Below are 13,392 nucleotides of genomic sequence, written 5' to 3' on the forward strand. Positions count from 1 at the left end.
ATGCTGTTCGGCAGCTCAGTCGAAGGTTAGTCAATACTGACGTCACACTGCATTCAGCCAAGGGTCAGTACCTTTTAGCAACACATTTTCAGACAAACAACACATTTGGTTTAATTTCTTTATTAATATAAAAAAATAAAATAAAACAAAAATAAAAAACGAATACATTAGAACCACACTTTAACACAATGGTTATAGCCCTGCACCAAGAAGGTCACCAGTTTCTGCCTCTTAATATAGAGGTTCCTACAAAATACTCAAACTTCCTTCCATCATCTTCATTGGCTAACCTGTAGGTTGAGTGATCGGTTGTAATATTGCATTCTGGTACAGTATGGTTTTACTTATTAAAAGCTTATAGCTGGTGTAGTTCCAGTGTTGTCCTCTACAGAAATAAAACATAGCTAAAGTCGAAGCACTAGTTTTGAATGTAAGTACATGCATGTTAAAAGTGAACATATGACTCTTTAAAAAAAAAAAAAGGAATTAAAGCACACATACTCAGACACGGGAGTAGAACATTTTCCTTCACTTTTCAACAGGCACATTTACCCTGTGGTCGTGGGGTCCTTCATATCATTTCCATGTCAAAGAACTTTTAGCTCCTCTGCAACTCACCAATTGAAAAAAAAAAACTTGAAAAAAAACTTGAAAAATAACAAAAACAAATAATACACAAACGTGTGTGCTACGGTAGCCAGACTTCACTTCATTTTCTTTTACAATGTTTTTGATATTTCAAGTGAGTTTTTACTTAGCCACGGCTGGTTCCTGACAGTAGTTGTCTTCTTGTGTGAGTGGTAGCAGGTCACATTATTTATTTCAAGTCTTGAAGCCGTGAAATGGGTGAGCAAGTGGGCGGAGACATCTTTTTCTTACGTATATACTATCTGTAAGTTTAATGCAGTATCTTGTTAGACGATTGACCAGATTATTAAAACATAATCACACATACTCAGCAGAGCTCCCAGAGAATGAAGACCTAAATTCCTCCCTCTTGGCTGGTGGATGCATGCCAACCGCCATGTCAGCGACCTAATTTATAAACACGACAGGGTGGTGTAGCAGAAGACGGTTTGTTTGTTACGACGTCATCCTTCTCTCAGGTATGACATGTTTTTACTGTGAGTGCGGTGAGACAGGCACCAGGTTTAGCACCGTAAACAATCTTGACACTTGTCAGTGCCCTGTCTATGAGGTTGGAACATTTTCAGGAGCATTGTCGTCACGCAAGTCTTGTTGTTTCAGTTCGCCAAGACCTTTGACCTCATCCAGTCCAGAGTGGCAGGTAAACTGCAGAGATTTTGGAGGGGAAAATTAGCACCTTTACTGCTAAGAATCCTCTTCAGAATGCAGTGACTACAGTAAGTGTAGTTTGCTGCAGGCTTTGAAGGTGAATGCAGATGTGTGAGGGTGTGGGGGGGACTGTCACTCACCCTTCTCCTGTCAGGGCGCAGCAGGCCTGGATGTGCCAGGGGTGAGACTTGATGGAGTTGAGTGTGAGGCAGTGGGAGATTTCTGCCGCTGTCATCGAGCCTTTCACGTCCTGTTTGTTGGCCAGGACGAGAACAGCCGCACTCTGTAGGTTCTGATAGAGGAAAGGAGACAACCCTGAATGTTACACTGCTGACACAGATGGCCCACATGTTTGTACACATGTTCCATGTGGGCAAAAGGCGCAAAGGAAACAGTGGCCCAAAAACATTCCATGAATAATTTAATGAGAGCTTAATCTGCACCACACACACACACACACACACAAAAACAGAACAAAAAAAACAGCTATTGTTTCCACGTCACCTATGAGCCTAAATAGCAACAGCGTCAGTGGAATATTCAGACACATTGTCTGTTGACACCCTCACTGAGTCACATTTCGTGATCTGAAACTTCCTCATTGTGTCGTGTCATGGGTTTGTCCACGGTGTGTGACGCAATCACTCTCAGCGAGCGCAAGTGTAATTTCAGTCAGCACATCATGAACAGCACACACAAGCAGTTTCCCTGAATTTTAAAAGGGTTCAATTTAAAAGCAACAGTGAAACTCACTGGTGTCAGTGTGAGAAGGGAGCGGTGCAGCTCATTATAATATTATCTTTAGCTTCTAGGTATTTATGACAGGTAATGTAAGTAATAAAGAAATAAAAAACAGGCTAATTCCAAGGTTTAAATATGTAAGTATGACAGAAATGAATGCATAAAATGTGATAACTGAATGATACCAACTGACAAACGTGTTATTTATGGTGAGTAAACACACTCAGATTACATTTACTATCAGAACCCATTTAAAAGGAAGCGTGTTAAAATTAAAATGAATGAATAAAATGGACTGAAAGATTGAATGTTAACAAATAAGTCAAACTCTGTAGAAAACCAGTTCGGCTGGTATCATTAAATTTAATTGTTTGCTATTATATAAGCAATTTTAAGACGTTATCTGTGTCACGTTGTCAAACATCAGGTCTTAAATCAGTTTTACAGACTAGTAATTAATGAGAGGATTCCAGGTTAAAGTCATCAAACATAATTTAGATGAAGTCCAGGTCATGCGTGTGACATTTAGTCTATAGGGTTAAATTCCAGTCCAAGTCACAAAAGACAAACTTAATGGAGTTTGAATTGAGTGTTTGGGGTTTTTGAATTTTTATCCTAAATTACCAGAGGTCCAAAACAAGGCACAAGACCTGAGCTGGTGTACAGCAGTACAGTTTAACTGTGACTCGTGGGCCACAATGGGTCCAAAAATTTAAAAACTGGGTCCGGGTTAGGAGCAGATAGATGGAGCGTTCAACATGTAAAATGTGGGCATTGCAGGGAAAAGGCAGAAGTATAATGATAACATAAATAAATTACTTAATTTGGAAAAGTTTAGTGGGCTGAATCAAAAAGCTGAACGGGCCACATCCAGCCCCTGGGCCTTAGTTTGAAATCTAAATCTAAATAATGGCTTCATTTGTTGAAAATCTTCCGTGAGAAAAAGACTTTTTTTTTTCAGTTGTAACTTTTGATTGTCTTTCACAATTAAGGGCTTTACTTAATTATATCTTAGGGACCGGTACCTCATGTGCAAGCAACTGGTGCAGCTCTTCCTTGTTCAGAGTCAGACGCTCCCGGTCGGTGCTGTCCACAACCAGAATAACAATCTAAAAACAGAGCGAGAGAGAGAGAAAATCTGATTGGCTGATAATTACCTGAGGTATTTCATCATCACAGTCTGTGTTCCTGCTCTCTATCAGAGAAGATAGTGGAAAGCACATGTTGCTGCTGCTACTGCTGCAGTTCTGTGTTCTGTACAGCTGAGGAATTATGTAACTGTACTAAACACCGGGCTTTATCACCGTGACAGGCATGCAGAGTTACTGAGAGGAATATTCTGGGTTCATGAACCAGCTCAGTATACAATGGCCTACTTTAGTGGTATTGGTGATATCTGGTTTCGGTTTGTTTACATGTCCTAGTTCACTGTACAGGAGTGAGGTATAACACATTGGAATCAAATGGAGTATCCAAAGACAAGATGCAAAATAATACTAAAAAAATAGGAAAATGCAGGGTGGAGTTGGAGTAGGTTAGAGTGGCAGGGACCTCTACTGCATACAGTACTGCATACAGTGTATTGAATACAATTTAGTTTTACTGTATATTGAACCTGGCCTAGTGCCATGTATTGATTTATATAAAGACTTAATACAGTTTGAATGTTTATATATAAAAATATATGAATTTGTTACATCCACCAAAATTCCGTGACCCCTGTAAAGTAGCTGTAGAGACCTCCAATGGGTCGCAGACCCCACGTTGAAGGTCCCTAAACTAATAATATTTAGTAGTGATATAATTTAGTTGAGATTGTTACTGGATCTAGAGTATATTTATATTTATATTTATATTTATATTTATATTTATATTATGTAGTACACACCTCAGTGTTGCAGTAGTAGGAGTTCCAGCTGGCTCTTAGGTTCTCCTGTCCACCAATGTCCCAAATTAAGAAGTGCGTGTTCCGCACGATGATCTCTTCCACGTTGCTGCCGATGGTCGGCGACGTGTGGACGGCTTCTTTAGTCAGGCTGGAGAGAAAGTTGGCAGGTTTTGGTGCTTTGCATTAGGAAAAGTGTGAATAATTAAGATGCTGCTATATAAATAGCTAATAATAATAATATATAAGAGCTAATAAATATATAAATATATATTTTAGTCCTGAGCTATTTTTTTTTTACCAAAATTACTACTAATTTTAATACTACAAATTTAAAAGTAGTCTAATTACTTACAATTGGTACAGTATGGTGGTCTTTCCTGCGTTGTCCAGACCTATGATGACGACTTTGTGCTCTGCAGGAAAAAATGTGAAATGTCTGTTTTCATTTGCACGTGATTCGCCCTGGAGTCAGACTGAACAACAAGCACAGACGAGGTGAAGATATGCAGCCCTGTCCTTAGCTGAACAACTACGTAGGTCTCATAACATCACATAACATCCATCCTTTTGTCAGATGCTGATGTTTTTTCATTCTTTCAGACAGGACACTGTCAGACATGTTATGCCCTCCAGTGCTAAACAATTCACTCACGGGGGCAGGATTGTCATTACATACTTTTGGTTTTCTTGACTGTATCTCAATTTTTGGCCTCTGCTGTTAATATCATGACATTTGCTGGATAACCATTGAAGCTTATGTCATCATTATCCAGGTCCAAAGGTTCTTTGCTTTTCATGAGCCAAACAATTAGAGCCAAACAATTAGAAATGTTTGTCTGATTTATTTTGGCATTCGAAGACCAATATAGACCTGAATGTTTAGTTTATCATTTGAAATTATGTCAACCATGACCTACGAAAAAAAAAGTATTTATACTATTTTTACATAATTTACTAAAAATGACAAATAAGAAAAAAAATCATCGGAGTCAGTCTCACCTTTGTCCCCGAACACAGCCATCATCTTACTGAGCAGGAATCCCATATTGTCCGAAAGGTGTGTGGTACTAGTCAGACTGAACTGGGTGTCTGAGTACGTGTGTGTGTCTTGACTGCTGACTGACAGACTCACTCTGTGTTTCCACGCCTATAAAACCGACCAGTTTCATCATAGTGGAAGTGGGCGGAGCTGGAGGGAAACCAGGTACTTTTTCGAACCACGCAAACCGTACAAAGATCACAGTAATGCTGCGTTTGTATCATGTGGGAGATTCAGGACTTCCCTGGAAAACAAGGAACTGGTTTTAGTTTCCCTTTTAATTCTCTTAAATTAATGTGTTTGAAGGAGGTAAATTTATATTTAAAAAGCAGCCATTTAATGCTGAACAAAAGATGTATGTACGAGGAAATGTGTTTTGTTTGTCCTGTATCTGTCCTATTCTGGAATATTTGATTTATTTTTTTCTCAACAAATGAAATGTCTTTAGTGAAAAGGGGGAAAAACACAAGGCAATAGGGGGAGGTCAGCTCCTATTGTTTGAGAAACTCAATCAATCAAACAATCAATCAATCATCAGTTATTCTCAAGGCCCTTGACTACAGATCAAAGTGACTCACAGTGAATCAATAAAATCGATCAACAAGAGAAATGAAAAAATGGTAAGGAAAAAATACAATTAATTTATATAAAACAAAATAAATGATTTGAACTGAATACAGTATAAAAAGGAACATACATTTAAACAATGTATACAAGAGAACATAGAACATAAAAAAAGTCAAAGGCAGTGTTAACCTGGATAAAGGAGCTCAAAGCTCCTGTCTAGGAATCTTCATAAGGATGTTCGTATCTTCGAGAACTGCTGTATTGAAAAAGGGCTTCTCTCTGTCGTGTTTATGTATTTAAATGTCAAATTTTATAAAAAGACGTAGTCTGCGTGACTGGTTTTCCTGAACCGTTCACCTGGTACAGTGCGAGGAACAAATGCTAGCGAGGAATGTAGCTATAGTGTCTGATGACAACATAACTGAAATAGTTTCGGTCAGATAAAAATCTTTTCCTGGTACACTACTGTCTGTCAGGACTGACCGGGACCTGTCAAAGGATGATTAACACGTTTAGCTGAGAGATTATGAAAATCAAATAAAGAGCTGATATAGCATTTCAAACACTTTCATGTCACATGATGTCATTTTAAGGGTGGCAACTTTTGGTATTAATTGAACAAAGGCCTCTGTGATAGAAGTCAGTCTAGTATTATAAATTCACTTGTATCAACAAACACATGTGTGGATTTTACACCCATTAAGACATACCTCTGGTCCGCACAGAAACAAGGAAATGAAACTGTTTTTGTTCCACATTTATCCGCAGAATTAATTAAGAGAAAAAGAAAACCATTCCCATGACCCAGGACTTTCCCATCACTGATACTTACGGTAACATTTGACGTTTTACATTTACGGGAAGTACTGCGACTGAAATTCTGATGAAGAATACAAAACAAAACACATTTGTCATATTTCAGCCCTCTGGGTGGCATCAAGTGGCCCACTTCAGGATCCATCTTTAGTTAATTCTGGGCACATGTGGGTTAATGATATCAAATGGCCACCAGTGGTTACCAAAATGTGGGCCACTACATTTTTTTGTAGTCCCCTTGTTCCAAGATTGAGTCATGAGCCACTGGGTACCAGACATTGGCCTCTGAAAAACACTGGCTGCAAATTTACATTATAAAGGCACACTGGACACCCCACATGTGCTGCTGGACACCAGATATGGGTCACTCATTATTGCAGTTGCAGCTACTGATGACCCAATATTATGTGGATTAAGTGGCAGGTCAGATCAGGTCACTCAGTCTGACCAGTTTTGTAATGGGTACAAAAAAGTGTTTGATTTGCACACTGTGCAGTAAGTACATGCCTGTAGAGTATGCTCATTAAAATACACATTTAAAACATATTAAGTATATATCGTTTCTGTGTTACTGTGAAATGACTTCTCTGCTGCAGACTTTCTGTTAAGACCAGGGCTTTAACCATAGACAAAACGCCACTGCCTTATTCTTTCAAGACTTCCTGTGACTATTGTCACTGTGCCACGGGCAAAACACAAGTATAAAAACCACATCCTGGAATAAGCTTCTCAATTTGTTTCCTTTTTCAATCAATAATGAAACAGAAAGATGACAAAGACCCAAACCTGTTTGTCTGTCAACTCTATATCTCACGTTACACAGTGGAAAAACAAATGGGCCTTTATGAGTTTTTACAGGATTAGAGCCAAAAAAAAAAACATGTAACAATTAAATCTAACATTTTTCCTGTAACACCTCTGTGTCTTTCCTCTGACAATCAAAGTGAATGGAACAAAGCAGTCTTTCTAAAACCTGTCCTGTGGGTCAAGAGACAGGTACAAAGACACATTATGTAAGCAGGGAGTGTGATTAAATGATAGAGTCAGTTCCACTTTTGTACACTCTCAACTGTATGCATAAAAGTTAGGACAGAATTTAAAGACTCAGGGTCTATGTTGGGAGCTGGATATGTCGTATTAATTTGTAGAAAATGCACAATTTTGATAGCAACAATGCTAATGATATTTTCGTTGTTATTTTTATTGGTAAAATTGTAGATATTTTTCCATTTGTGGTTACCTATCAGCTAATTTCTGGGTGTATGTTTAGGTAGCTAATTCTAAACTAAACTGCTGTCTGCAAACGGTTATCTATTTGTTGGGGTATGCTTTATCACTTCTTTAATGCATTTTATATAGCATTATTCTTTATTGTGTCTTTTTTTTTTTTTTAAAGAATGTGGCTGAATTGTTTTCACAGTTTCCTCAGTCTGCTATATTAGCTTATTAGCTTGTGGCTAACATATCTATTTTGGTTCCTTCCCAAATGTGTCTTTGATGTAACTCCAGGTGTAACTGGGTCATACCACATAAAAGTACTCACAAGTACTAATTAAATGCTGTATGTCACCTGGTTAAGTGTATTTATTATTCAACTCTGTGTTGTTGTTTTCTACTGAGCCTGTCTTCTCTGGCCTCAGAAAGAAGAAAAGACTCGGAATGTTTAACATCTGCTCAACTCTTTTCTTCCACAAACTCACCTCACCTCAGAAATGAACTCACACAGGTCAACTTCCTGGTTAAAATTTTAATTAAAATACGAATTTATCCACAGGTTAAAAATGAAAGGCAGGAAAAAGCAAAATGCAGCTACAGTCAGGCACCAATGATACATGTTATCTCATATTTTTAACAATTGCAAGAACGCAACAATAACATCATGTACTGTTCATTATTTCATATCTATATATATATTTGACTTGAAGATGGACGGGCCGAGGCACCCTACCAAGGACATTCATGGATTTTTCCATTATAGATAACTGAGGAAAGAACCAGGCTGCACCTAAACCCCACCTCCCCATCCCCGCATCAGCACTCCTATTAGAAATGCATGTAATTAAACTTTTAAATACAAAAAAAAAAAAAAAAAATACCTATGCAGCCAGAACAAAAAGAGTAGGAAGAAGAGTGATATTTAGAACCAGACACACTATAGCTGCTTGGGTGGAGTGAACAACCACACACAACTTCTTTATATATATATCTTTATGTATATATATATATAAAGATGCAAAACAGACAACAAAGCTGGTGCAAAGAAAAATAGATCGATTTTTTTGTTTTTTTTTGTTGAAGCCACAGTAACAGCCAGTGCTGCAGAGAAGCGGCAGGACACAGGACACAGGACACACGGGCGTGGTATGAAAACGAGTGTAACAAGAGTTAAGACGTCCCACCGTGGCAGTGGTGGACATGGCTTCGTGAGACATTCCGGCACTTGTGATTGGAGATTTTTTTTAATTAGTGTTTTCTAAGGGGTGGAGTGACTAAGGCAGGACCGGAGACTGTATATAAAAACACCAGCGCTGCTGTTTGGTTGCAGGAGTGAAGCCCTGGTTAAACATGGTTTAACTGGTTTCAGAACTAACTCCATGTGAATGTCAATGTATAAAGTCTTCAGAAGAACATGATACTAGCTTAAAATCTGTACCGTGCTGTACAAAGAGAAGCTAATTGTACTGAGTTACTTCAGAAACCAGTGAAGCAGCCGAGGCTCCACTACTGCTGCGGACAACAATGTCCATTTTCTATATGCAGTCTATGGGCAGGACATTCACATGACCAGTGTCGGAGTGCTGCGTTGTGTCTGCACTGTGGTACACTTTTAGTACCTGTGGGGGAGTGAGTGAACCTGAGGACTGGTTCAGGAGGTGGGTGAGGCTGAGCCAGGTCAGGAACAAGGTCAACATCTTTGGAGTGTGTTCTTTGTCGAGCTGACAAGTGAAGTAAACAGCTGTCTGTCAAAGCCAGTTTGTCCATGTGACCCACATGAAAATGTTGACTTAGAACTTTTCTTGTTAAATATGGCAACTTCTCCAGGAGCTTATTTTAAGGTCTGGGTGATACCAGAGGTGGAGATGAGAGACTCAACTCCTGGTTCTCACTACAGGAGGAAAAACCCTGACATCCAAAAGCACAGAGTGACGTTAAAGAGCAGCCCTGACAGACACACACGCACACTTGGAGATGCTGGACTTCAGACCCTGTTAAAGACTGCAGAGGACACATATGACAGACCACAGCTCTACCAGCTTTCACACTCTACAAGTGAAGGAGACCACAGTCTTAGATTCACAATTGTGACACCTACTGTGCTCGTGCTGTCAGTATAGAAATCCATGGTTTTCATGCAGTATTAACATAAGAATAAAAATAAACAAAAAACAGAGCGATATAATTCTTCTAAACAGAAATAACTTTACTGCTGGAGGAAGGTGATGAGAATGACATCTGGCAGTTGATTCATTTACATTGTACAGGGATGTAAACAGATTCATTATTTAGCTCTGGTTCTCATCATGACCCCGAAGTCACACTTAAGTTTTTGGAAGCATCTGTGCCACCTTCCCACAGCTTCCATTTCCGTGCAGACGTTGCAGTTCAGCGGATGTAGACGTCCCTCCCCCAATCATCCTGATTCTTGTTGCGACTTATGTTAGCCCCTGTGTCCACAGGGTCCTGGCAGTAACGCTCTCTCAGCTTGGCGCGTCCATGCGGCTGCGTCTGGCTCGGCATAGGAGGATGGTTCAGGTTCTCTTGGTCCGGCTCAGCTCCTTCATCTTCCCAGGACGCCTGTCTGCCGTGATGCTGTGCTAGGTGCAGGCGACTTCCCCCGCCCCCGCGGTAGGGCTCAGGCTCTTCGTAGGGGTCAGTTTCAATGTCCATACAGGAGTCGCCGGCCTCAGTGTAGGCAGAGTCCCGGCTGCCCTGGGTCTCAGAGTCAAAGGTGTCCTGCCGCGAAAGGCCTCGTCCACTCCCGCTCCGTAGCTGGCCACGAGACGAGCGCAGGTACGCCTGCTGCTGCTGAGGTTTCCCTCCCAGGTCGGTCTGATAGTCATGAAGAGTGCTGCTGCCACCGCATTCTGTCGGAGGACCTTCTCGCTTCTGCTCTCCGTGCACCAAGTACGGCCCCTGCAGCCAGACACCACCATGCCACAGCAAAAAAACCATGCAGAGACACAAACAGCAGAGCAAAGGCACACCGTCAGCAGTTAGTCAGCAGAGTTAGTCCACAAGGTGCAAAACAACACAGTTCAAAAGACCATAATGTAAAAAAAATAATCAGCGTGAAGATTTGACCCGTATCCAGCTAACATGACCTCGAAAGGTTGACATTTTTCTTAAACAATGTGTCAAATGCTATTACTAATATAGCTAGCTTTTAATTCAGCAATCATTCACATTTATTTCTTGATTTATTTTTGATATTTCTGTTCATCTCAGTTATATTTTCCGTTGGCTGTTATTCTGTTGTTTTTAACAGCTGCACAGCTGTTACTAAGCTACGCTAATTTGCCTGGCTTTAAGGTATTTCACTACCAACATTCAGCTATTTATTTTTTTATAGAATATTTGGCTTTGAACTGCTATAATACCTTCTTCGCTTACTTTAGGTATCCATCAAGCTCTGCTTACTTTTAGATAAATGTTTTTCGTGGTCAGGTTTCGTTAAAGTTATTTATATATCCTATATCTTATCCAGTCCTGATAACTCCCAATACTTAAGTGACATTTTCTTCTGATTTCTCACACTGACACACACATGCACACACGATCCCTGTTAGAAACATAATACTTAGAAAAGTATTATGTGAAAACAATTACTGGACAAAACAGATTAGTGAAGTCAAGCCTTCAAATCCTCACATTCCAACCTGCAAACTAAAATAGTCACAAGCAACAATTCACGGGCACAGTCCATTTCTCTTCCAACTGCAGCAGCAGTGCCACCTAGTGGCAAACTGACGGTTGAACTTGACGGCTAAAATAAACACCGTGAAAACCACCGTGATAATTATATGTATACTGAAACACTGACGTCACAGTTTCCTAAATACTTTAGTCCTTCCAACCTGGTCTGAATATACAACTGTACTGTCAGACTATTTTCAATCAAAGTCAAAACTTGGGCCGATACTGTTAAAGCTCTCAGAAACCAGTCCCTGCTCAATGTCATGGTACCGTGCCAATGGTTTTACCAATATGAAAACTTCACACTGCTGTCACCAGGTGGAGCTAAATGTCCTCACAGAGCCTTTAGTTTTGACGGGAGACTTAAGACTTTTAAGTACTCTAAATAAAGAGTACCAATAAAGTGACTTGTTTTTGTTTTGTTTTTGATAATGCAGACAGAACGATGCTACTGCAGTGTTTTAAAGACTCAATTACGGGGGAAAGATATTCAGGAATTAGCCCAGAATCCATTTGTTCTTATTAGTATTTAGTTGTTAGAAACCACCATTGAAGCAGTACTGAACACAGTATTAGCAGTAGTAGGCACCGAACTCAGCGTTTCTGTTTGAAGAGGCGGACATGACTTGCTGTTTTCAGGGGTGGTACCATGGCAACACAGAGGAGGAGAAGGAAGAGGAGGAGGAGGAGGACAGCAAAACTGGACTCGATCTCAACCAGTAATGAAAAGTGCTTGAAAAAGTAGCCCTGGGACGAAGGAGGGCAGGGTGGGGGCAGTTGTCATTCTACTGATGATTACAGAGAAATAGATGAGGAGGGGGGAGGTAATGGGGGGGCTCAGTGCTCAGAACCAGGGGCTGTGTTGGTTATCCAGTGTGTTTTGAGTTGGGCAGCCTCCACTGGTTTGGTAATGAAGGATCAGCTGCTGCTCGGAGTACAGACCTTGTATTTTGCTCGTACCGTAGGTGTTGACAAACTTCAGATGTGGGAACCAGGATCTCCTGAGCCAGCGATTTTTCACTGCAGCACTGATGTGGGTGTAAATGACCGATCCAAATGGTGTGTCCACCTGTTTCTTGTGGGCCCCATATGTGGGCTGGGGGGGGAGAGGGGGAGGGAGGAGTAACCTATCTCTAATTTTTACAAAGCAGCCCAAGTAAACCCATGTGTGACCCACATGAAAATGCTGCCTAAATCTCTTAAAGGTAGAGCATGTAAGACTTAGAAATATTAATAGTAATAATAATCATTTCAAAGTTATCCTATCTTATATACATTTTAATGCACTACCAGTCCATGTGCAGAACCTGATGTAAAGGCAAAAATGTAGCTAATGAAATAACATTTTAAGATTCGCTATCAAACATTGTAATTTAAGGTATTTTAAAATAAGGATTTTAGAGTCCAGCAGGTGTCAGTGTGGCTCAGCGATGAGACATGACTTTGATCTGGTAGGCAATGGCTAGCCTTCAATGTAAAAAATGCTTTACTTGGTCTTGTGAAAAATGTATTGGCTGACTCCCAACATTAGATTTCTTTTTTTTTTTACCTGGGCATTCAAACTGATCAATACACCCTCTGCAGGGAAGAAGGAGTAACTACATGCATCGTGTCTACATACTCTACCTTTAAACTGAGTTAACATCTACATTGTGTTTCTATGTACACCGTGATCAGGGTTTGATTCCCCCCTTCAGGCTCAAGAGAGCAGACTGCTGGGTTTAGACTGAGGTTGAGTGGCCGGAGTGTCCCCCTGGTTTCTCTCTCTCTCTCTCTCTCTCTTTCTGCTGGACTTTAGAGAGCATGTTCTGCTTCTTTGCCCTCATTGGTTACAGCAGTACCGTCCATGTCAGGCCACATATCCATATTTTTGCGCAGGGAGGTCAGCACCTGTACCTGCAGGTTGGAGACGGGCTCAGGGGAGGCAGCCAGAGCCGCCGTGGCCATGGTACGGTTGAGCAGCGGGTTGGGAGGGTTGCTGCTCGGGGGGTGTGTGGCCTTCCAGTAAGCCTCCAGGTAGTCAGCCAGGTGCTCGCAGGCGTCTTCCAGCTGGTTCTCATCCAGGATGATGTCAAACAATTCCTGAATGAAAAAAAAAGGGTTTTTTCTTCCATTAAACCAAAACGCTCTT

General features: G+C 40.5%; 2 protein-coding genes across 4 annotated transcripts in view; both read right to left on the bottom strand.

Annotated features, from left to right (window-relative positions):
* Positions 1–104: 104 nt before the first annotated feature.
* arl5c (ADP-ribosylation factor-like 5C) lies at positions 105–5,081 on the bottom strand. Its single transcript, XM_008329447.3, has 6 exons — positions 4,925–5,081; positions 4,278–4,338; positions 3,926–4,073; positions 3,063–3,146; positions 1,437–1,588; positions 105–1,293 (listed from the first exon to the last, which is right to left on the bottom strand). Exons 1-6 carry the CDS (start codon positions 4,968–4,970, stop codon positions 1,245–1,247), a joined length of 540 nt encoding a protein of 179 aa, XP_008327669.1. The 5' UTR covers positions 4,971–5,081; the 3' UTR covers positions 105–1,244.
* A 2,980-nt stretch (positions 5,082–8,061) lies between these two features.
* cacnb1 (calcium channel, voltage-dependent, beta 1 subunit) overlaps positions 8,062–13,392 on the bottom strand; it is a 15,629-nt gene continuing 10,298 nt past the window's right edge. For all 3 annotated transcript variants that reach the window (XM_008329451.3, XM_008329450.3, XM_008329448.3), the window contains 2 exons: positions 13,158–13,343; positions 8,062–10,481 (listed from right to left, as the gene is read on the bottom strand). In XM_008329451.3, coding sequence (XP_008327673.1) covers positions 9,951–10,481; positions 13,158–13,343 — 717 coding nt within the window. In that variant the 3' untranslated portion in view covers positions 8,062–9,950. The remainder of the gene's footprint in view (positions 10,482–13,157; positions 13,344–13,392) is intronic.

Source organism: Cynoglossus semilaevis, chromosome 17 (assembly GCF_000523025.1).
Source record: "Cynoglossus semilaevis isolate Cse_v1.0 chromosome 17, Cse_v1.0, whole genome shotgun sequence".
Classification (NCBI taxonomy): Eukaryota; Metazoa; Chordata; class Actinopteri; order Pleuronectiformes; family Cynoglossidae; genus Cynoglossus; species Cynoglossus semilaevis.

What these genes read in the sequence shown, in the direction of transcription:
- arl5c (XM_008329447.3), bottom strand. Translation starts at nt 4,970, where the DNA reads ATGGGATTCCTGCTCAGTAAGATGATGGCTGTGTTCGGGGACAAAG. An exon ending in GGCTGTGTTCGGGGACAAAG is followed by an intron (nt 4,339 to 4,924) that starts GTGAGACTGACT and finishes TTTTTCCTGCAG; the next exon opens with AGCACAAAGTCGTCATCATA. An exon ending in TGCGCCCTGACAGGAGAAGG is followed by an intron (nt 1,294 to 1,436) that starts GTGAGTGACAGT and finishes AAATCTCTGCAG; the next exon opens with TTTACCTGCCACTCTGGACT.